Raw genomic sequence first — 25,133 nt, 5'->3', positions numbered from 1 at the left:
CTCATTAGTGCAAACAGGAGTAATAACCTCTACCTCAAATGGTAACTGGTATGACTGAAAGTGCCTAGTAACTTGGAAATTCCAGAGAATGTTGTTTGGTTTTTTTTTTTTAGATTTTATTTATTTATTTGACAGAGAGAGAGACAGCAAGAGAGGGAACACAAGCAGGGGGAGCAGGAGAAGCAGGCTTCCTGCCAAGCAGGGAGCCCGATGTGGGGCTCGATCCCAGGACCCTGGGATCATGACCTGAGCTGAAGGCAGATGCTTAACCGACTGAGCCACGCAGGCGCCCCTCCAGAGAATGTTATTACACCTTTTAAAATCCTTCTTGTGTTGTAGAAAATCGGCTTTATCTATTTTCTCTTTCTTATTTCATCGTTTTCTTTTTGTTTCTTTCTCCCCATTTCTCTTTTAGAGAAGAGTTGGCAATGGTAGCAGTCAGTTTTATTCCATTTGTTAACCAATGGATATAAAAAGTTCCAAGTGTAAATAGGTAGAAAATCAGCCTTTAAAAATAGCAGTTATGGGGTCTTGCCTTTACTGTTTCCGCAGTTAGTTGCCAGTGCTTTTTATGCCTTTGCTTTCTTTTGTCAGTCCAACCCCTGTCGCAACGGAGGTGTATGCTATTCCCTGTGGGATGACTTCTCATGTTCCTGCCCTGCGAACACAGCTGGGAAAGCATGCGAGCAAGTCCGGTGGTGTGAGCTCAGCCCGTGTCCTCCCAGAGCCCAGTGCCAGGAGGTGCCTCGCGGATATGAATGTAGGTGGAGTTGAAGGTTGTCACCCATCCAATTGAGTTGGGTATTGCAGTTCCACAAGGCAGCCCAGAAAAGAACTCAGACAAAACCTGCTTCCCAAAGGAACCTGTGGCTCTTTGCCCCGACTTGAGTAGTACAATAAACCTAATATAATAATAATATCCAGACTGGCTTCATGCCTCATCCTGCCCCTGGGTTTCCGTGGGGGTGGAGGTGTGGTGGGGAATGGAGGTCAGAACAACACCAGACCTAGATCTTTGATTATTTAAAGCTAATTTCTGAAGAAATTAACCAACTAGTATTTGGCTTTCCTTTCCTCATTATTGGAATACAGAGTCAAGTGCTAGTGTGAGCTCATGGACTTATGTTAACTGTGAAGGCTCGGGCAGTTCACATATCTCTGTAATCTAAAGCTTTCTCTCTAAATAGGGATAAAACATCTACTTGATAGGTAGATAAAAAAATTTTGTGTGTATGTGATGATTTTATAACCGTAAGTACAAAAAGGCAAACACATTGGGCATTCTGTTGTTTTCCGAGTATTTTCCTCCATCTGAAATGTTTCCTTGCCCATCTTCAGTACTAAAGACCACAGTTTTCCAAAAGTTAGTAAATTTGAATACTATTTCACAGTCTTGACCTGTCTACATGCTAACCACACTATTATTTACATTTTCTCTTCTCTCCTACTTCAAATAATGCAGTCTGATCGTAATAACAAATCTTCATGTTTGCACTGAGTTCTAATCTCCCCCCTTTATTTGAAGATTTTGCTTCTAAAATTTTTCTCTCTTCAGCATCATTACCTTTTCCATCAGTGTATAAACACACTGCCACATTTCCTCATTACAAAAAATTTCCTTTGACCACCCCTAATCCCCACCAGCTACCATCCCATTTTTCGCTTCCTTTCATAGTGTGATAAATCCTCTAAAGTGTTGTCCTCAATTTGCCTCTGATGTCTTACTCCATACATTCTTCTACCTCATTCCATCAGGGCCCTCACACCCCACCTCTGTCTTGAATTTGCTTAACTCAGAGCTTGCACATGTTGCCTTCATCACTTCACTCAGTTTCCAACCCAAGTATCGTCTTACCTAGCTTTATTTTTCTTCGTATCTCTTATGATTCCTTCATGTTTTGTTGTATACGTATTTGTTTCCTTGTTCATTATCCCTTTCCTCACTAGAATATAGATTTCAAAAGGGAAGGGAATTTCCTATTTGGTTTCTCACATTACTCTTTGCACTTAGAATCATGCCAAACATATAGGAGGTTGTCAATAAGTGTTTGTCAAATGAACAAAATAACGTTATTTTTCTTCAAATCAACTCAATATTTTCACTTAACTGCTCCAGACTTTAAGTGATACATATATCACCTTAGAAAACATCGCACTAAAATAATGGAATGGAACCAGACAATAGAATGACCTCAGATTTATTGCAACAGCATTCTGTTTAAACTGAGCTGCAGTGACTGAAGAAAAAAGAATATATTTCCTTTTCTGTTTCTATATTTTCAAAACATATATGAAAAGGATGGATATATGAAATGTGTTGTCCTATATATATACTTGGGAAAATTTTCCAGAATACATATAGTTTTATGTTTCATGTTTTAAATGCATGTACTATATTACAGTAGAGTATTATGGTATATATGTAGTATATAAAGCATGATGAGTTGGCATAAAGAATGCAATTTGGTTTCTAACATGGCACCAAATTTTAAATACAACCTTTCCATTGTTCTACCTCCAAACTGCTTGTTTAAAATAATGTATTATTAGTTTTATTGTCAATCTTTTGATAGAAATCTTAAAGTTCTAAAGTTCTTAGTCCCAGTTATGTTCTACAAAAGGGTTTACATCATTTGGAATATTTTCACAGGGGGGAAAAAAAGAATAAGATTTCTAAAAACAATGGCAGACCAAGAACCATACCCCTGGTGTGTACTGGTCTTCAGTCTATACATAAAGCAGTTTAGGATTTGGACATAGCGCGTCAGAAAGAAGTTAAGTGAAACTTCACTGCTATTGCATTCGCACTACAGAAAGAGTAGGAAGTTTGCCTCTGATCTCCCAAAAAGTCTCAATAACATTTTTTTCTAAGTACGACTTATCTTAAAGAAGGAAGAAAATGTAAATCAATAGGAGGGGTGAATTTTTACTAATTGACAGGTATGAACCCTAGAACACACTTTTGCCACTTTGTGTAATTTTAATTTTATGTGATCTTATGACCCTATTGTATTTTCTTTCAAGTAAGATATACTGAGATTAGGTCTAAAAGAATAACATAATACAGCTCATGCATCGCCCTGAGTTTGCCTTTAGGGCATCCTATCAGAAAACCAAGACTTCAAAATTTACAACTCACCTTATACACACCTTATATACAGTGTGCTTATTACAATACAGTTCCCCGAAGAAAAGGTGAAATACAAATACTATTATGTGAACATATTCTTCCTTTCGGAGTTGGAGAGAGCTGATGAGTTTGTTATTTTAACATTTATTTAAAAACAAGGACTAAGACATTGTTGCTCCTTTCCTCCCTAATTCCAGCCCCAAACTTGGTGGGAAAATCACTACAGTCAAAAGTAATAAGAGTAATAAAATCAAATGAAATTTTAATCCAAATAATACATTTGAATTGAACACTTGAATGATACACTTGAATATTCTCCTGCAATGGTTTCTAATCATTATCTCCCTTTCCAGAATTGAGGACACAGGAGTTATTTTTACAGATTATATATTTAGTAATGTTTACCTACTATATGTCTGGCAATGTTCTAGGCATTGAGATTTAGTAATAATCTAAGCAGAGAAAGTCCCTGATCTCAGAAAGCACATGTTCTAGTGCAGAAACACAGTCAAAGAACAAGTAGGCAAATGAGCAACATAATTTCAAATAGTTATAAATACTGGGAAGAAAATAAAACAGAGTAATGGAACAGAGAGTGGCTACAGGGAAGAAGCTATTTTAACTTGGATAGTCAGGGAAAGCTTCTCAGAGGAGGTGATATTTGAGCACATAGGCTGTGGGAAGATCTGGGGTAGGAATACTCTAAGTATAAATAACAGCAAGTTAAAAGGCCTGATTTGGGAACAAGTTTGATGTCTTCGAAGAATGGCAAGAAATTTTTGTGGCTGTAGCATGTGAATAAGGAAGAGGGTGATAGCAAATAGAATTGAATAGTTAATCAAGGATCAGATCACAGAGACTTTTGCAGGCCATGGTTTAGGATTTAGGATTTCTTTCTAGATGCGATGGTAACTGATGGAGGTCTTGAGCTAAGGAGTGGTTGTTATATTGATCTGCAGAGTGACAGAAGAAGGGACACTGAGAAATAATTAGAATAGTCTATATGAAAAGAGTTGTTTGGGTGTGGTGCCCCACAACTGAGGCAAAGACAGCATTTTTAAGGTCAATTTTTACTGAAAAGTGCAAGAAAATGAGAATAGAGAATTGACTTCTACATTGAGTAACAGAGGTCATTGTGACACAGCAAGCTTGGCTTAGGTGAAGTGATTGGCACAAAAGGCTGAGCAGCGTGTATTAAAAAGAAAATGAGAGATGAGAAAGTGGAGACAATGAGAATATAAAACTATCTGGAGAAGTTTTGCCCGGAAAGCAAATAGAGAATTCAGGAAGCAGTGGGGTGAGGGGGAGCTGAATCGTGCTTTTGGGTCTTGCGTGTGTTTTGATTTTCTAAGACTGGAGCAGTTACAGTATATTTGTATGCTAATGGGAAACAATGAAAAGATAAGGAAAATGATGATGCGCAGAATTGCTTGGTGGGGGAAAGCCCCACACATCTGGTGTCACAGGTCCTGTGAATACAGAAGTCGCATGAGAGGAAAGGAGACCCACCCAGGAGGTGGAGAACTGGATTTTCTCTACTCAAGTGAACAATTGTAGGTTTTTCCAATACCAAGGTCCACGTCTAGTCATAATAAGACCAGAATACTGACTATGAAAAAAATCACTTAACTTCTCTGAGTCTCAATTTCTTCTTCTTTGAAATGGGGATAATAATAGTAATAATGATAAAAATGTGCTCCAGAATTCTGTATTAGAAATAATATAAAAAGAACTAGCACAGTGCCTAACATATATCAAACAATTGATACATGATGATATTAACCTGATGATCATTTTTAATAATAAAGGTAATAAAGCCAACATTACAGATTTAATAAAGTTGCTCATTGGTGTTGCCTTCTCTCTTTAGGTATTGCAAATGCTGTTTTTAATGCACAAAGCAGTGAAATATTATTCAGGAGCAATGGGAACATTACCAGAGAACTCACCAATATCACATTTGGTTTCAGAACAAGGAATGCAAATGTGATCATACTGCATGCAGAGAAGGAGCCTGAATTTCTTAATATTAGCATTCAAGATTCCAGATTATTATTTCAATTGCAAAGCGGCAACAGTTTTTATATGCTGAGTCTGACAAGTTTGCAGTCTGTGAATGATGGCATTTGGCACCAAGTGACTCTTTCCATGACGGACCCACTGGCCCAGGCCTCCAGGTGGCAAATGGAAGTGGACAACCAAGCACCTTTTGTGACCAGTGCAGTTGCCACTGGGAGCCTCAACTTTCTGAAGGATAATACAGACATTTATGTGGGTGACCGAGCTGTTGACAGTACGCAGGGCCTGAAAGGGTGTCTAAGTACAATAGAAATCAGTGGCATTTATCTCTCTTACTTTGAAAATGTTCCTGGTTTCACTAATAAACCACAGGAAGAGCAGTTTCTCAAAATCTCTATAAATTCAGTGGCTACTGGCTGTTTGCAGTTGAATGCCTGCAACTCCAACCCCTGTTTGCATGGAGGAAATTGTGAAGACATCTATAGCTCTTATCACTGCTCATGTCCCTTGGGATGGTCAGGGACACGCTGTGAACTCAACATTGATGAATGCTTTTCAAACCCCTGTATCCATGGCAACTGCTCCGATGGAGTTGCAGCCTATCACTGCAGGTGTGAGGCTGGATACACCGGTGTGAACTGTGAAATGGATATAGACAATTGCCAGAGTCACCAGTGTGCAAACGGGGCCACCTGCCTCAGCAACCCCAATGGCTATTCTTGCCACTGTTTTGGAAATTTCACAGGAAAATTTTGCAGGTGAGCATGAAGTTCATGTAAAGCTCGGCCTTTGGAGCTATGCTCTCCATTTTCCTTGTCAAATTGGAAAGCTCTCTCAGCTATGCATCTGTAGGCTGTGCTGAAGAGGAGTGACAGGAGCCCCTTCCATCATGGTTTGGTCATGTAGATGGGATCTCACATGGTGGGATGTTCCATAAGGAAGAATGGTAGTGTTTTGACCAGACTTTAAGCAAAACGTTTTCCCCGACATCTTTGTTAGAATATGCCTCATGAACTGTAGCCCCAGAGTTTGATAGCTTTAAGGCCTCAAGAAACAAATATTTTTTTACAATAAATGCAAAATCTCGGTTTTCTTTCTTTTTTTTTTTAAGATTCATTTATTTATTTTGAGAGAAAGACAGAGAGCAAGTGGGGAGAGGAACAGAGGCAGAAGGAGAGAGAATCCCAAGCAGACTCCCTGCTGAGCACAGAGCCCAACGCAGGGCTCGATCTCATGACTCTGAGATCATGACCTGAGCCAAAATCAAGAGTCATACACTTAACCGACTGAGCCACCCAGGTGCCCCCAAAAGCTTGGTTTTCATATTGTTCGAGGAAGCATGACTTCTACCCCTAAAACAATGCCCTTGACTATTTCAGGCAGGTAAATCTCATAAAATCTTGAAAAGTCTATGCTAAATTATAATTTCGAGAAAGTGAAATTATGACTCTCATATAAATGAACATGTTTTGATGTTTTCATTTAAGTCATTAATTAATGAGAAAATGAGTAAGATATAAAAAAGTGTCAAAGGACAACCTAATTATTTATATATGTACATATATAATAATTGCATATATTTTTATTATCCACATAAACACAAATATATATAAATAGAGATGAGGGAATGAAGTTACTAATGAATGCAAAACTATTTAATTTTTTATAGAGCAATACAATTAATATTTGAAACTATCTTTTCTACCCTGTGACAATTATATCACTACGGACAAATTCATTTGCATTTCAGTGAGCAGGATCCATTTATATTAATCTCATTTTTCTACAACTTAGAGTCGTAAAATAGCTTAGTGAAGAAAATCTAAGGCATACATACTACAAAATCAAACAATCCTAGAGTGTCCTTTACATAACACCCAACATTCCATTGAAAGAATACTCACGGGGTGCCTGGGTGGCTCAGTCATTAAGCATCTGCCTTCAGCTCAGGTCATGATCCCGGGGTCCTGGGATCGAGCCCTGCATCGGGCTCCCTGCTCGGTGGGGAGCCTGCTTCTCCCTCTCCCACTCCCCCTGCTTGTGTTCCCTCTCTCGCTGTATCTCTCTCTGTCAAATAAATAAAAAATCTTAAAAAAAAAAAAAAAAGAAAGAAAGAATACTCAGGAATATCTTTTGCCCATTTTGACATATTTCACAATTTTTTCTAAAACTACTAAAGCAGTGTTTTAATTCTAGTAATGACCTCCATCTCATGTTACATAAACAGAAATAAGAAACAATATTTTCCTGCTAAGTCACATGGCTTCAGTGTTTCCATGTAAGTAGAATTCATTATTTTATAACTTATACTGCTTTTAAATCCACTAAACAATTGACTCATTATGGGGAGGTGAGAGGATTATTAGTAACAAGTAATATATTCCCAGACTTTGGCAGGAGCACCTGGAGTGGGTTGGCAGCCTGTAGACATAACACTAACTGAGAGGTGGTACCCTAATGGGATGAATCTCCCAGCAGACAGAACAGGTAGCCATACCTATAAGAAAATGTATTTAGGGGCGCCTGGGTGGCTTAGTCAGTTAAGCCGCTGCCTTTGGCTCGGGTCCTGATCTCAGGGTCCTGGGATCGAGCCCCACGTCTGGCTCCTTGCTCAGCGGGGAGTCTGCTTCTTCCTCTCCCTCTGCCCATTCCCCCTGCTCACTCTCTCTTTCAAATAAATAAAAAATCTTAAAAAAAAAATAGAAAATGTATTTATCTCCATAACATTCGTTCAGAACCTATGAAGGCACAGTATTAGGTGCTAAGTGCTGACATTTCAGTTATATGTCACTTTCCATGAGTTAAAACGGGCCCATTTGCCAATAGACAAAGTGCCTGTTTAAAAGCAAAAGACATTCAGGATCAAAATTAATAGTATTGCCGTGGTGACTTTGGATAAGTAAAGTAAACATACATGCCCCAGTAACTAGTTCTCCAGTATTTTCTCCTGCCTAATTCATCAAAGTCAAGTTCTCAAAGATTAAAGTTCTCAAAAGTACCTTCTAATGAGATTCAAAAATTGTTTATTAAACGTAAGATGTATACAAAACTTCACATTTGCATTGCTAATTGACCCCTTTCAAAGCTGGTTGACATTTTTCATTCTTTTGAAAAGTCCTTATATTTTCTTTTTAAAGCCGAATTGATTAGTTCTTGTGGGAAGAGACACACTTACCGACAGATAGGCTAGTTTCTCCATATTAGCTGCAGCGCGCACAACAGGACAAAATTAAATTCATCTTGTATTTCCTGAACATTAATTATGTATCAGATACCATGCACAGTGGGTCAAAGGACCTGAACAACACCCTTAAAATCTCTTCTAATCCAGTCCTTCACACCTCTGGATCTTGCCTTGTAGTCAAGTTCTGCTTAGCTTCTAACAATTTGTTCTGCCTTGTATAAGGATTCCTTAATATGTGCAGCTTTGTTGTTATACAAAAGAGCCACCCTCCTGAATTCACATGCAGTTGCCACTGAGTGCTATCTACAGTCCTCCTGGACAGCATTCGGCTTGCATTTGGCTAAGCTATGAATCATTGGATAGAGACCAGCAAGTGTTGGCGGGGTAACAGGAGTTCAGCTCTGAAAGCCTACAGAGAAATCACATGAGTGCTTGGGTACCAGAGTGCTGTCCTTGCTTTCCTGGCCTTTATAGAGATGCAATTTTCCGTGGCCTGTGTTGATTTATTATAAGCAAGGCAGCAGCAAACCAAGCTATAGCAAGTTTCTTCCCAGCCCTAAATTTATTGCCACCCCACGGCACAGATCTTATCTCACCAATGAAAACTGTAGAAATGGAAGATATATAGCCATGCTTTTGCTATAGCACCCTCCAGCAGGAGCCGTTTACCTGGAGAAAGTGACTGTGTATAATGCAGCACAATCAAGCATCTGTGGCTCAGCCAGCCTGAGTAGTTAATTAGTTTGGCGTTGACTACATACATGAACTTTTCCAAAAAGTTTTCTTGAATGAAGTGAACAAGATGAACAGCTGTGACTGCTACTTTTATGTCTCTAGGCACACCAGATTACCCTCAACAGTCTGTGGGAATGAGAAGACAAATCTCACTTGCTACAACGGAGGCAACTGCTCGGAGTTCCAGGGTGAATTAAAATGTCTGTGCTGGCCAGGTTTTACTGGGGAATGGTGAGTCACATTAGAACTTTAATGAAGAAAATTCTGGGGTGAAAAACAGTGGGATTATACAAGGTTGATTTCTCCTCTAGTTTTCCATCTCAGTTCCCATAGGAAAATCCATGCTGAAATGTAGGTCCAACCAGAGTCAAACAATAAAAAAGAAGAAAAATCACAGTTTAGGTCAAAGTAAAGAACACTTTATTAGCCAAGACTTCAAATAGGAAAATATGTCTTTTGAAAAAATGTAGAATGTGCTAGTTTTCTTTCTGATAAGTACTTCTGGATTCATGTTTCTTTCCTGTTGACTCTAATAAGTAATGCAAATATAGTTGTGTTGAAGTAAAATAAAATATACCTAAAAGATTGCCTCATAGAATGATCTAGAACCCCGAAAGTATATGCACCTTATCCATATGAGTCTATCTTTCCCAGAGAAACCCTTCAACAGTTCTTCACTTAATACGGGGATTGTTGATATGGAGTTGGCCAGTGGCTTCAGACAATGGCTGAAAATGCAGCCAAATTTGGATATGCATTTGACTAGCTGAAGGTGAGGTCAAAGATTAAAAAAAAAAAAAGGAATATACTCCACAGCTTTTATCAGCTTCTCAAAAGGATCAGTGTCCTGATTATATACCAGGGCTCTCTATAACCTCTTATATATCTCTATATAAGCAGATAATAAATAGTTAATCATTTGTTGAGCACTAAGTCATGCATCTTACAGATATCATCTCTAGTTGTTATTAATCCCACTTTGCATTTGCAAAAACTGGGGCTGAGGGGTTAAGTTACAGGTCAGGTGCCAATCCAGATGCGTGTTGCAGTGAGGTCAAGCTGCCCTCAAAGCCTGTGCTCTTCTTTTGGATGTGCTGACAGAAATGAATAAACCTTTGCTTGCAAAAATTAAAAGAAAATGGGAAAAGTACTCCTTCATCTCATATGCCATCCAGCACAAGACAGTGATCTCTGATCAAACTTCCCGCACTGAACAAATTAGATAAATGAAAATACAAAGCATTTGAGAGAGAGAGTTTGACTGAATGAATTTTTCTCAAAAGGGAAGTTAATAAAATTATGGGTATAATTTGTGCTCCATGACAATTGCAATTGGATTCATTTGAAGTTTCTCTTTTCCAGCTGGCTCTTTTGGCACGACAAGATTCAGCTATTTTGCCGCTTTTACAAAATAGCAGGCAATCTCGGATATACCTGCCTTTTGCCCATCCAGCATTCAGTGACCAATCTAGTTCTTGCCTTCACAGCCTGCTTTCAGTGGTTGGTTCCAAGCCGTACAGGTAGACCAAGCATATCTGTGCACGGAAGGACATAGCCTTGGAGCATAGTCTACTTTCTACTGAGCCACTTTTTACCATGCAACGTATTGTTAACCCAGAGACCATTCAGCTGGCCTCCAATTCCATATCCCTCCGAAACAGTGCAAATATTTCCTTGACCAACTCTTTCACTATATGTAAGCGCTGGTTATTTCCTGCCTCCGTGTCACAGGTGAATGATTCATGTCACATTAATGTTCAATGGCACAATGCATAGAAGCATCCGAAGCCTTGGACTATTCTCTCTGCTACTCACGCATTATCCCTATTTACAATAAACGTGTCCCTTTCCTCCAACATTTGTTTAAAAGAATAATCTTGCATTTAAATGCAAATCCTTTCTTTGAAATGCGGTAAGAAAAGGAAGCTTCAAGTTTTCCTTTCTCTCACGGGGACTCTCCTCTGGATCAACTCCTCTGCTGCAAATGGATTTCTAAAATAGTGAACACATGTTCAATAGATGCTGTACTTTCAAAGTCCTTAAGCATGATCAGTTAATTCACTGGATGTTAATAGATTTATTTATTTTGATTGCCGATCTATTAATTAACCTCTAATGAAAGCTCCGGTAATGTTTATAATGAATTTGTATGTGTGGTACACTGTTTGGTTCAAAAGAGAGATGGATAAGAAATGCGGAAAGAAGAGCCAGAGGAAGACTGGAAAATACTAGACAGTCTCCCAAGGCCTAGGGGAATGGGACTTCCATAACATCCAAAGATATTGAAAAGCTGTCTTCCTGCAAATTGCCTCCTCTTCTGTCTGGCCAAACCCCCAACTTTATAGTGTCATCCTGGCAGGTCGTAAATGATGGATGGTGTGAACACTCTGGCCCACCCAGGACAAAGAGTGCTTGGCAGGCTCTCACAAGTTGTCAGGTTTTGCTCAGATCTAATCGGAGAAGCTTCCTTCCAGTCCAGAAACCCAAGCCAAAAAAAGAAAACAAAATGTCTCAGCTATGCTTGTTATCCAGCAGGATAAGGAGCTGTTTTTCTGGGAAGAAATCTTTTTTTCCTTTATACCTTGGGTTGGCCCTCCCCACCCACCCCGTTATCCCCCTTCATTTTGAGCCTAGTGATTAGTCGATGACCCAGGCATGCAAGTTTTACCTTTTGGGAGGCGAGGAATGAAAAATTGTTTACATTACACTTCGACATTTTAAGTTGCTCTTTAGGGATTCTTGGAGCTAATATTTTATATGAATTTCCCAAAGTAAAAGAGATGCTTTAGTTACTGCTCTATGCTGAGACCTAACAGTGTTTGGCACATGATAAGTGCTAAATACATACCAGACTGAACAACTGAATGAAAGTGACTGGTGAATTAATCGGTGAATATATGGAAAAACAAGTTGTTGGCGGAAGGTCGGGTGAAAGATGACAGTGTCCCAGGGAAGAGGAAGATTTCAATATACCTTAGAATTGATATCATTTGTTTGAGAAAATTTAGCTCTTGAAAGTCATTCTACCCGAATATTTTAAAATTACACTTAGCTATGAAACATATTTATTAGCAACTGAAATATTCTAATTATCTACTTTTACTTTTTGTCAAAAAACAGGATTCCAAAAAGAAAAAAGAAAAATAAGATTCCAAAGGAAAATAATCCAAAATCTTCAAGAATAAACCGATTTTCCCCCCTATGTTTGGTGGGCTTTCTTTCCCCCCATAGCCTAAGGGCATGGATGCATTAGAATCCTGACAGCAGGAGCATAGGTCTGCTCTGAAGACTCCAGGTTGGCAAAATATAGCCTCATGGTTCCCATGAGCCCCCAGTAAACCGAACCGAAGATGGCAAAGATGCTAAATACTCTTCAGAGACAAACAACTTTTCTTCAGGTTTTTTCTTGGTTTCTAGGTACTTGCACCTGGTTTCTCATTCTAATTAACTGTGCTTGTGTACAAATTATTTCCCTTAAAAACAAAATTTGTTACAGGAATTTTGAGGAATATGTCCCACATCAGTAAGTATATGTAAGTTGTATGGGAGTTGATAAGTCAGACCGTACTGTTCCAAGTAGATAAGGTGACAACTTTTATTCTTTACCCCATTTCCCAGCCAGTTTATTCAACAGAGACCAAGTTTGCTGCTATTTCTGTTTCTGTTCAAGGTGTGAAAGAGACATTGACGAGTGTGCCTCGGATCCGTGCTTCAATGGCGGTCTGTGCCAGGACCTGGTCAACAAGTTCCAGTGTGTCTGTGATGTGGCCTTCGGGGGCGAACGCTGCGAGGTGGATGTAAGCGGGCTCTCCTTTTATGTGTCTCTCTTACTCTGGCAGAATTTCTTTCAGCTTCTTTCTTACCTCATTCTGCGCATGAACGACGAGGCAGTTGTTGAGTGGGGTGAACAGGACGATGACTAACACTCATTGAGACATTCCTAAACTTAAAAGCCATCGAAGTTCAAGAAATGCCTTGACTCATTTTAGACTCGAAAAAAGAAAAAGAAAAACTACCTTGAAAATTAAAATAAATTCAAGGACTATTTTAAGCGAGAGTGAGAATATGTATTTGGTATTTAGTATTAAGTATTTACCTATTTCAGCTATATATGTAAAAAATATTGTTCTTAACATAACTGGAAACTTCTCATCATTGAGTATACTTCGTACAAGTACATTGTCTTTCTTGGTGCTTCCATATTGGAGTGACCGCTGCAATGAGAACTGATTTTCTCCCACACTCCATTTCTGTGTGTGCTTTTGTAATGGAAGTTGCCCTGTGCACCCAGATCCTAAGGCATTTACGTTCTTTCATTCCCATCTATTATTCGTGACATGACAGTTTGAAAATTACTGATTAAACCTTTTCACATTCGTCTATGTTTTTATACATAGCTGTTCAAATGAAGTGTTGCCAACTCTCTGGGAAGTTAAAAATATATATAAAGAGAAAGCAGGGAATCACATGAGATCCCTAAAATGGAGAAAGAAAATTTTCTGATATAATTGGCATCAAAACTCAAATTATGCCTCACCAGTATACTTTCTGATTCCACAAAACCTCTCCTTCAATAGGACAGAGAAGCCCTACTTTCATTTCTTTTTCCTGCAATACTTTCTATTCAAATAGAGTACTTTTTGGTTAATTGCTTATAAATTTATGAGCTTGCTGACATTTCTATCAAATGGACTGATTTGAATTGCTTTTTGATGCATATTAAAGGAAAAATAAGTACTGTTGTATATCTATACACCAAAAAATATATATTATAAAACTTGATTTCTTAGAGGCATATTTTTTAAAATTTACAAGTAAATGTATCATCTTTAATTATCTTTCTGAAAAAACCATAGAAGCATAATACCTTTCATTATCAAAATATATTTGGTATTATGTTTTTTTAAGATGTATACATGAAATGATGGCTCTACCAAGTAAATTAATAAGATATGCAAAAAATATATATACATTTCTTTTAATAGACTAAATGTAATAGTAATTTAAAAAACTTTATTTGAAAATATTTTTAATTCCTTCCACTGGCATGTTAGAATTTCTGCTAAATATCTCTGTACCGATCGATGTACCCTTCCAAAGAAGACATTATGCTCATTTAAAGGGAAAAGTGGTTTGATCCTATGAATTAATTTAGAAAGCAACTACAATAACAATGACCTGACAAATGTAATTTTGTAAATGTGTCTGTGTCTTTAGGAGCTGCCCTGATTTGACAACACGAGGGCAATTTATCCATTGGGTGATATCTAATCCTCATTTAGTCCCAATTGTTTAAAGAAAGTTGTTTTTCTGTGGAAATGACCAAGGAAGACCTAAATATGCCAATCAAAACAAAAGGACAAAATGGTGTAGTATAAAAGCAAAGGAAATGGATTCAATTCTATTTTTCAATAGTCATAGAAAATTTTATGCAGCAAATTCAAATCCTCCAGGAAACTGGCAGTCATTTCAAATGGGAAGCAACTGATTTTGAAGTGTTTCTTTATCCTCCTTCTTCTCGCTCCCATCCAGGCAGCATGTGCCATACTGCTGTCTCAGATGGATCCGTTCCAAACTTAGACTTTGTGACAAGAGACTTGGGGAAAACCCCCATCAATGTTTGCATTTCCAGATATTTGAAGTAAGCATAAAATCGATTATAGCTACATACATATGGCTTTCATATTGACTCCCTTTTTGGACATATCTGTACTTATATACTTACAGACCACTTCAGTGTTAATTTGTTATCTTCCAAATATATCTGAGTCATTCACGAATGCTTTCTCTGTGAAATTCTGATGTCTCTGTTGTCATTGTCACTGTCAATCACTTTTCTATTTTCCAAACATCCTGTTATGAGATACCTGACTTAAAACAAAAATACTTTCCTTTCTCTCTTTATTTTTCTCTATTTTTAATTGCATTGTGTGTGATTATGCCTTTTACATATTTACACAGAAAAATAAAACTTGTGTTTCTGTATCTCTACTTCTCATCCTCTGACAGCTGTCTTCATTTGCCTTGACTGTGTCTTGCATGGTTAAGACGTCCACAAGCCAGGCAGGCGTGTGCGCGCATGCACGTGCGCACACACACACACACTCACATCACATAATGAACACACAGCAATAGTGCTCATCTTCCTGAATGGAGGTCTGCTTCCCCAGATGTGTCCCTGCAAAGGAAATACCGGTGGCCCTCAAAATCAGGGTCCCGTGTGCTTTCCCTCCTTGGCAAGTATTCCTCTGGCTGGCATTCTAGAATTGATTATATCCCTAATTGTTCTCTCTGTTGGTTTACAATGTCCCTGCCCATAGTAGGCATAGTTCAACCTGGCTCCATGGAGGGGCCATCTCACCTAAATGACAGAAATTCACATACACTCCTCTAGAACAAGCTTCTGAAACAAAACCTGTATTTATTGAATAAAAGATCATTTCTTTTTGCTTATTTTTAAGATTTAACATTTGAACTAAATGAGGCCATATCTCTGTGTTTGGCCATGCCTCTTCCTTCTTTGTGTGTGTGTGTACATGAAGAATGGTTTTTATTACTCTCCTTTTTAGGGAGAAGGAAAGTAGAGAAAATAGGAATATCTGCAGAAATTAGTGTTCTGGCAGCATGAGGAAACAATTCTAAAATTCAAGTAGCACTATTGAGAACCTACTCTGTGCCAGGTACTGTGATAAGCTGTTTTTAAATATATATTTTTTCAATATAAGAGCAAACAAAGTCTCTCACCTCCCCAAATCTCCACTAAATTGTGTTTAAATATCCTTTTGCCATTTCTGAAGTTATTCAACTTAATTTTGTAAAATTAAAATGGAATTCTTTTTGGAAATGGTGATACATAAAATTTGAGTTTATTGATTTAGGTAGGAAACCAATGAAAAGAAATCTGTATTGTCCAACTACCAAAAGTATTACTAATATGGACTCTTTCCCTTCTTTCCTTTTTTAATTTATGCAACAACTTAATGAATACCTACTATGTGCCATACTCTGGATTAGGTAATGAGAATACAACTGTAAATTAGACACAACGCTTGCTCACAAGTTGAAGGTCTGGTAGGGGATGTAGGTAAACAAACAGTAAAGGACAGAGTCTGGGTCAGTGTTAGGATAAAACTAAGTATCAGCAAATATATTTCCATGATGATTGATGATTATTTCAAATTATTTAAAAAAAAAAAAAGTACCAGCTATAAAGGAGCACTTGGGAGGGGCATTTTGCCCAGTCTTAAAGGTGGATGGGGAAGTTCTCAAAGCCAAAGCTGGGATTCGAAGGTAAACAGGTGTCAGGTTGTGACAGGAGGGATGGCACAGTAGAGAGTGTTGCTGGCAGAAGGGACTGCAGAGCTTGTGCAGGAGGGCTGGAGCCTGAAGGGCAGTGGGAACACAGTAAGACTGAGGCTGTAGAAGTAGCAGAAATGAGTCCTTGTAGATCAAATCAATGACCTTGGCTTTTTGTCCTAAGAGTTATGGGGAGTCTTTAAAGGAGTTCAATCAGAAAAGTAACAAGATCACACTTGCACTTTAGAAATATCAGCTGGGCTTCTATGTAGAGGCTGGATTAAAAGAAATGCAAGACTGGACCCCAAAAGACACATGTAGGGGGCTATTGCAGTAATACAGATAAAAGGGAAGGACATTTGGCATTACCTTATATAGTCAAAGGGGATCCGAGGAGGGGTAAATGAACAAAGTTTGAAGCTATAAGACCTACCTCATGATTGTTTGGAGAAGGTGTAGTTCTGAAGGGATACTCCAGTTAAATTTGGTGAATATTTAAAAATATTTGTCGATTAAATAAACGAATAAATGTAAGGTTCTGTGGGATATCCAAGTACCGTTATTACAGTTGATATTCCAGTCTGGAATTCAAGAAATAGCTGAGCTGGGTGTCTAAATTTGGGTGTCATGTTATAGATCTATTGATCTTTTATATTTCATTCTCCATATCTATAATCCACTTGTATTTTTTCTTAGTATCTATTCGAGTTTTATTGAGATATAAATGACAAAGAACATGTGTAAGTTTAAGGTGTACAACTAGTTGATTTGATACACTTAGATGTTGCAAAATGGCTGCCACCATGGCCTTAACTAACACCACCATCTCATTACACAAATACCATTTCTTTTCTTGTGGTGAGAACATCTTCTACCATCTATTTTCTTAGCAACTTTTAAGTGTGCAGTACAGTAGTATTTTGAACTGTTAGTCATCGTGCTGAATATTAGATTCCTAGAACTTACTCATCTTGTAACTGAAAGCTTGTACCCTTTGACCAGCATCTCTCCATTCCCTCACGCTCCGCTCCTGGCTACCACTATGCTACTCTCTGTTTCTATGTTTTGTGCAGTGTTTCTAGATTTTATATATGATTGGGATCATACAGTACTTTTTATTTTCTGTCTGAATTATTTCACTTAGTATTATGCCCTCAAGATCCAAATGGCAGGACTTCATTCCTTCTCATGTGGAATAATATTCTCTTGCATATACGTACCAGATCTTCTTTATTCGGTTATCTGTTGTTAAATATGTATGTTGTTTTCATACCTTGGCTGTTGTGAATAATGCTGCAATTAACATGGGAGTACAGATAGCTCTTTGAGACAATGATTTCATTTCCTTTGGATATATATACCCAGAAATGGAATAGCTGGATTATACAGTAGTTCTATTTTTAACTTTTTAAAGAATGTCCATACTGTTTTCCAAAATGGCTACACCAGTTTACATTCCCATCAACCATGCATAAGGGTTACCTTTTCTCTACATCCTCGCCAACACTTATTATGTCTTGTCTTTTTGATGATAACCATTCTGACAGGTGTGAGGTGATATCTCATTGTGGTTTTGATTTATATTTCCATGACGATTGATGATGTTGAACATCTTTTCTTGTGGCTGTTGGCCATTGATATGTCTTCTTTGGAAAAATGTCCATTCAGTTTCTCTGCCCATTTTTTAATCAGATTGGGGCTTTTTGGCTGTTGAGTTGTATGAGTTCTTCATACATTTTAGATATTAACCCCTTATCAGATATAGGATTTGCATATATTTTCTTGCATTCCCTAGGTTGCCTTCTCATTTCATTGATGGTTTCTTTTGCTCAAAAGCTTTCTAGTTTGATGTAATCCCACTTGTGTACTTTTGCTTTTATTGCCTTTGCTTTTGGTATCAAATCCAAAAAATCATTGCCAAGACCGATATCAGGGAACTTACACCACATATTTTTGCCTAGGAATTTTACAGAGTCAGGTTTTACATTCAAGTCTTGAATCCATTTTGAGTTGATTTTTGTATATGGTATGAGAAAGGAATTCAGTTTTATTCTTTGATGTGTGGCTATTCAGTTTTCTCAACACCATTTATTGAAAAGATAATCCTTATTTTTGGCTCCTTTATCATAAATTAATTGGCCATATATGGGTGGATTTATTTCTGGGCTCTTGATTCTATTCCATTTGTCTATGTGTCTGTTTTTATGCCAAACCCATACTGTTTGAAATCAGGAATTATGCTGCCTCTAGCTTTGTTCTCCCTTTTCAAGATTGCTTTGGCAATTCGGGGTCTTCTGTGGTTCTATATACATTTTAGGATTGCTTGTTCTATTTCTATGAGAAATGCCGTTGGAATTTTGGTAGGGATTGCATTGAATCTGTCAATTGCTCTAGGTATGGACATTTGAACAATATAAATTCTTCCAATTCATGAGCACAGAATATCTTTCCATTATTTGTGTCTTCTTCAATTTCTTTCATCCCCATCTTATAGTGTTTAGTGTACAGATCTTTTACCTCCCTGGTTAAACTTACTCCTGAGTATTTTATTCTTTTTGATGTTATTGTAAATGGGATTATTTATTTATTTCTCATTCAGATAGTTTGTTGTTGGCCTGTAGAAACACAACTTCTTTTTGTATGTTGTAAAAACCCTTAGAAGGAAGCATAAGGAAAAAGCTTTATGACATCAGTCTTGGCAATGATTTCATGGGCATGGCACCAAAAGCACAGAGAACAAAAGCAAGAATAGAAAAATAGAACTACCTCAAACTTCAAAACTTCTTTTTTTAAAATACTTTATTTATTTATTTGTCAGAGAGAATGAGAGAGTGAGAGAGGCAGGCAGAGGGAGAAGCAGGCTCCCCGCTGAGCAAGGAGCCCGATGCGGGGCTGGATCCCAGGACCCTGGGATCATGACCTGAGCCAAAGGCAGACACTTAACCGACTGAGCCACCCAGCCATCCCAAACTTCAAAACTTCTGCACAGCAAAAGAAACAATCAATCGAGTGATTTTTATCCTTCACTCTGCTAATGTGGTGTATTACACCGATTAATTTTTATATGTTGAACTGTTTTTGCATCCTAGGGATAAGTCTCACTTGGTCATGATATATAATCCTCTCAGTCTGCTTTTGAATTTGCTTTCCTAGTACTTTGTTGAGATTTTTGCATCTCTGTTCATCAAGGATATTGGCTTGTGGTTCTCTTTTCTTGTGGTATCTTCGTTTGGCTTTTATATCAGGATAATGTTGACCTTCTAAAATGAGTTTGGATATTTTCTCTCCTCATCAGGTTTTTGTTTTTGTTTTTGTTTTTGTTTTTTGAAGTGTTTGAAAAGGATTAAATTCTTCTTTAAATGCTTGATAGAATGAAGACATCTGGTCCCAGGCTTTTCTTGGTGGGGAGGTTGAGTGATCAAATTTCTATAACCAAAATAACTGTTGTGAAAAGGTAGAAAAGGAATAGATGATACTTTTGAAATTGTGAATAATGATTATGCACTAGCACTGTTTTCAATCTGAGAGGCTCTCATATTTGTAAGTCCAATTTTTCCCCCTCACAATCTCCCTGATGGGATCATTGCGTTGCTACAATATTGGACTTTGTGGAAACTGGTTTTTAAAATATTTATCCATTTGTCCACCATTTATCAAGAGTCTGCTGTAGGCAAAGCTCTGAGCCGAGCATGCTGAGCAACTAAAATATGCACAAAGGATGTATTCCTGCTCTCAAAGAGCTTAAGAAGGAGAACTGAGTGACTTCCGTGTATAGCTCCACCCATAAGTTTTACAACTTTGTAAATCATGAAGATATTTGAAATGTGCCCATAATGACGTATGTTGGTTATGACAAGGGTGACCACATTATTGTTCGACTGGAGTATTTTGAGAATGAAAGCAAGAACTATTAATAATCATGCTGGGACAACAGCCTACACTGATATTGTTCTGTGCAAACTGAGATATATCCTAGTTATTGCCCTAGAGGGAATGCATTATGTTTCACTGGATACACTTCCATTCTCTTCAAAATGTGGTTAAAGTCTATTATAGATTATTTCAGAAATGAGATGTACATGATACAAGCCAATTAGTTGGCCAAGTGACTCAAAGCAAACAATGAGGTCAGTTGCATCTTGTTGGTTACCAGTTTCTTGAATTATCTTCCTTGTTTTATTCTCAAGAAGAACTTTGGCATTGGTTCCATCTATGCAGAACAGAGTTGTGATCAACCAAACTGAAAACTGCTGGTATGCAATCAAATATCATGCTGTTTTCTGGTTTGACATGACATGAATTTAATTTTTCCTAAATTTTAATTTTTACAAATGGAGAGTGTAGACTCTTATGTAATATGGCTTTTCTTCTTGAATGACTTATATTCCCTTTAGGAAATGAGGCTTTGGCTCATTGAATCCATAGCTGATCTTTTTTGTGAGAGCAAATGGAATGACATGTAGAAAAGTAGGTACACTCAAGAGAATTTAACATGTGAGCACATTTAAATATCAAGATAACTGACTTGGAATTAGTAATTATTTTAATATTATTTCTACTTAAAACTTTCTTGACTCATAATACATATTTGTGGACTGTATGCATATTATTTTCCTAACCTTTGTAAAAACAAAAAATTCTTTATTTCTTAAAGGGCATAAAGATCATGGCTATTATCTCTTACTAACAATTATAATTTCTGAATCACAGTGTGTTGCATGTAAACTGTAGAAATCTATTTGAAACTAATTGTATACAGAAAGGAAGCAACATATTAATACAGCTCATCCAAAAACAAATGGGCATTTGCAGTGAAACGTATTTGATCACTTGGAAAGCATATTCATGATTGTCTCATTGTCTACCTGAGTTTAATTTAGTTCCACAAGTGGCTCTGAATATATATAACTTTTTTATGTATAATTACTATATATATTTCCCCTAGTATTTCTTTGATAATCCTGTGCAGATAGCAAGATTATGCTATAAAGGAAAACTAAGGTACCAGTATATTTGTTATTCAGAGTGGTAAAGTACATAGTAATGCCTGATAAATGACTGAAATCACTTGAGTTGATAACCTAAAACTCAGGGAAAAAAATACATTTTAAAAGTAAAATGTTCCTGGGGCGCCTGGGTGGCTCAGTTGGTTAAGCGACTGCCTTCGGCTCAGGTCACGATCCTGGAGTCCCGGGATCGAGTCCCGCATTGGGCTCCCTGCTCAGCAGGGAGTCTGCTTCTCCCTCTGACCCTCCCCCCTCTCATGCTCTCTCTCTCTATCTCATTCTCTCTCTCAAATAAATAAATAAAATCTTAAAAAAAAAAAAAAGTAAAACGTTCCTTTGAATTTTTAACAGCCAGCATCAAGTTATGTATATAATAGGTACTCGATAAATATTCACTAACTTACTGATATAATGAGTGTTTCTGAAGTACGTTCAAAGTGGCAGTTTCTAGCTTGGAGAATCATGTGTGTATATGTATTCAACTTGCCCCACAGTTATTGAAATTAATGAAAGTGATAATACATATTAAGTATAAAAGTTGGCCCATTTTTTTCCTACCAATTTTGCAAAATGCAAAAGGCAAGTCTCGGTCATTAGTAACCACTTTGGTAATGAGATTGTCTTAAGGATAAGTGAGTCACACTCTCCATTAAGGGAACATTTCCATCCAAATACCAAATGCACAGAAACCCTATTATTTATGCTGAAGTGGAATTTGATATAAATCGGCTTTTTCCTGAGCCAATCCCAGAGGAAGCTTAGATCCATAAAGATATGGGCTCACACCTGTAACATAATCACGTGGACACCCAAAGAGACTCTCAGAGCAGCCCTCAGGGATACATTTAATTTGACTTTATGTTTGCTTTTAGAAAAGCATTCCATTTTATCAGATGGACAGAGCCCCTCAAAATCTTAGTGACTGGGGAGAGGAGCATAACTTCTGCTCAAAGATAAATATGGTTGAATTATTAAAATCCATGTCCTCTTAACTCATCTTCTCTACAGCAAGTAAGACCCAACCACTGTTGCAGCCTTGAAAAAGACATTCATTCCTCTTTGCCTGGTCAAATATGTATGTTCTCAAACCTTGCCCATGAAACCTGCCTTGCTCCTCTCCCCTACCCAGTTACTGGGAGGGTCATCACGTTTCCACACCATCCCAAGTGCACCTCTGTCCTCTATCATAACATTCCCTATTTGTGGAGTGCTTACTCTGAGCCAGACACTTAATTACACACATTATCTTATTTATCATTCACAACAGTCCCAAGACTTAGGTAATGGTATTTTCCCATTCTACTGATGAGAACCCAAAGTCAGGGAGAGGTTAGGAACCTTTCCCAAGGATATCCAGCTCAGAAGTGGCAGTAAAGCATCCACATTATGGGGTGTGTTTACCTCTAACCAATGAGCAATACTGCAATAATTTATTTGTCGCCTTGTCCTCCATCCCGTGAGCTACAGGAAGGCACAAAAAACGTCTTGTTTACCTTTGTAACTTCAGTGCCTGGCCGTGGTGCCTGATAAAGCAGGTGCTTCAGTATTTACTGAAGAAGTAAATGACTTGGGGAAGGAATGGTATGTGGTTTGCACAGAGGAGGAAACAAGGATGTTTCCAGAGGTGGGGAGAAAAGAAGTTTCACACACAAGATCTATGATCCAGGTCTTAAAGAATGAGCAGGAATTTTCCTAGTTAAACAAAAAGAGCATTCCCCCCACCCCGCCCCCTACCCGGAAGTGTTTTTGTTTTTTTCGTTTGCTTATTTGTTACTGAAGTGTTAATTACACTGTTTTTCACTGAAGAAATTAAGCCACAAGTAAAGTTGTGTGCCTGTGAGCAAAGAGAGCTCGGAATGCCCAAGTCTTTATTCCTAGTAGAAAAGCCACAGTATGTGTATAATTATCTGCTGCTTTGACTCTTAGTTCTTCTTTCTATAACTGCATTTTGATATGTGTGACGGTTTGAGAAAGGAAAACCTGAGAAGCCGCGATCAGAGCCAAAGACTTCCACAGGGATCACGGAGCAGGGCTTAGAGATAGAGAAGGAAGGAAATTTATGGCACTGGCCCCCAAACGATAATAAACATCACACAGATTGTCGGAAAGGCCCGAAGCCATGAGAGGGGAAAATACGCTTAGGAAAAATAGCTGGTGCCAGGAGAACAAGGAGGATCCAGGAAGGAGCCAGAGGAGTTCACAAGTGGAAAGAGCCCTCCGGCAGCCCCAGGAGGAGCTTGGGGACCTAGATGGAATCTTCTGTATTTGCCCCAAGAGCATCATCAGGGAGACCAGAACTTACTGTTGTTTTTTACAAAACCGCTGGTCAGAAAATCCTCCCACAGACGTTTCCAAATGTTCTCCCTTTTCCGAATTCAGCGGAGCCTGAAGGATTTGTGCTGTCCAGTCCCACCTCCCCTTTGCCAGCTTGTCTCCCCTCTAAGCCACCTGCCCTGTAATAGCTGCTCCTGGCTGGACAGACGGACATTCTGGGCCTCTCGGCAGGAAATGCAGTGCCCAGTCTTCTCATCAGTGGCCGCGGGCCTTCCGCCTCTCCCCGGCAACTGAGAGAAGGAGAGTTGCTTCCCAAAGTGACCCTTCCTTCCACACGTTTGTTTCGACAACGTGTCCGACATGGGTAGGACGGAGGGAGAGAGGGCCAGGGCAAGGGGTCAGGGAAATAGAGTATATAGCCCCGACTACCCTAACTTCAAGAAAACTACAATCTAGATCCAGAGGGAAAAAAATAAGACATGTTGAAAATAATTAAGCCCTAATTTTGTTCCTGAGTGAAAAGCACAGGATGAATTCACGTAATTTTGGTCACTATGAGCTGTTACAGGAGGGGAAGTTTCCATGGAGCATATGGGAATTAAGCTAGGCCATGAAATATGAGAAAGATTATTTGGAGGACAGAAAATGGGAGAGCATTCAAGAGAGAATAAAGGTCATAAGTAAAGACGTGATAGTGGGAAGAAGTTTGGGTGACATGAACTCGGGACAGTGGAGAGGCCTGCCTGGAACAGGCAAAGGATGCCGGCAAGTAACGGAATATAAAATTGGACGGATGAAGGGTAGGGCTAGATTGTAGATTAAATCGCCCAAGCTTCTATTAAAAGCCAGCCACAGAAGGAAGAGTTGCTCCATAATTCGGTGATTTAGGCCTGTCCTATGTTTTCCTCTGAGCTATTTCCTGTCAGAATCACCCGGGAGCCACCACTCACTTTCTCACTAGAAGGGGCTTACCCCAAAAATGGTAGCAGCTTTCTTTAATGATGGTTTTATTTAATTAATGAAAGCTCCCCAATGACATTCTTAGACTTATTCTTTCCTATTGGAATCCAAACCAATACAAACTATTCCTTGTTCCAGAAATTCTTTTTTCTGTATAACGTTGTACCGACAGGGAGTTTTCGTTGAGCAGGTTTTGGGGGGTGGTGGGGCGATTGGGTTTTTTTAACTAGTCTATAAAAGGCAGATATTCTTTTTTTAAGATTTTATTTATTTACTTGAGAGAGAGAGCACGAGCAGGGGGACTAGGCAGAGGGAGAAGAAGCAGACTTCCTGCTGAGCAGGGAGCCCGACGGGGGGCTCGATCCCAGGACCCTGGGATCATGACCTGAGCCAAAGCCAGACGCTTAACCTACTGAGCCACCCAGGTGCCCCAAGGCAGGTATTCTTTAACCCAATTTTTTATTTCTGCTAATTAAAAGTTTTCTGTGGGCATTGTTTTATTACTAAGTCTTGCTCTAAGCACTTTTTT

General features: G+C 38.4%; 1 protein-coding gene across 3 annotated transcripts in view; it reads left to right on the top strand.

Moving 5' to 3' along the window:
- CRB1 (crumbs cell polarity complex component 1) overlaps window positions 1-25,133 on the top strand; it is a 152,453-nt gene that overhangs the window by 110,054 nt on the left and 17,266 nt on the right. For 2 of the 3 annotated variants that reach the window (XM_035009536.1, XM_035009535.1), the window contains 4 exons: window positions 595-760; window positions 5,001-5,907; window positions 9,171-9,299; window positions 12,739-12,865. In XM_035009536.1, coding sequence (XP_034865427.1) covers window positions 595-760; window positions 5,001-5,907; window positions 9,171-9,299; window positions 12,739-12,865 — 1,329 coding nt within the window. The remainder of the gene's footprint in view (window positions 1-594; window positions 761-5,000; window positions 5,908-9,170; window positions 9,300-12,738; window positions 12,866-25,133) is intronic. The other variant, XM_035009537.1, reaches the window with a different exon arrangement.

The sequence above is a fragment of the Mirounga leonina genome, unplaced genomic scaffold (genome assembly GCF_011800145.1).
Source record: "Mirounga leonina isolate KUSES-001 unplaced genomic scaffold, KU_Mleo_1.0 Mir_154, whole genome shotgun sequence".
Classification (NCBI taxonomy): domain Eukaryota; kingdom Metazoa; phylum Chordata; class Mammalia; order Carnivora; family Phocidae; genus Mirounga; species Mirounga leonina.
Note: the sequence above shows the minus strand (reverse complement) of the source record. Positions and strands in the feature narration are given on the sequence as shown.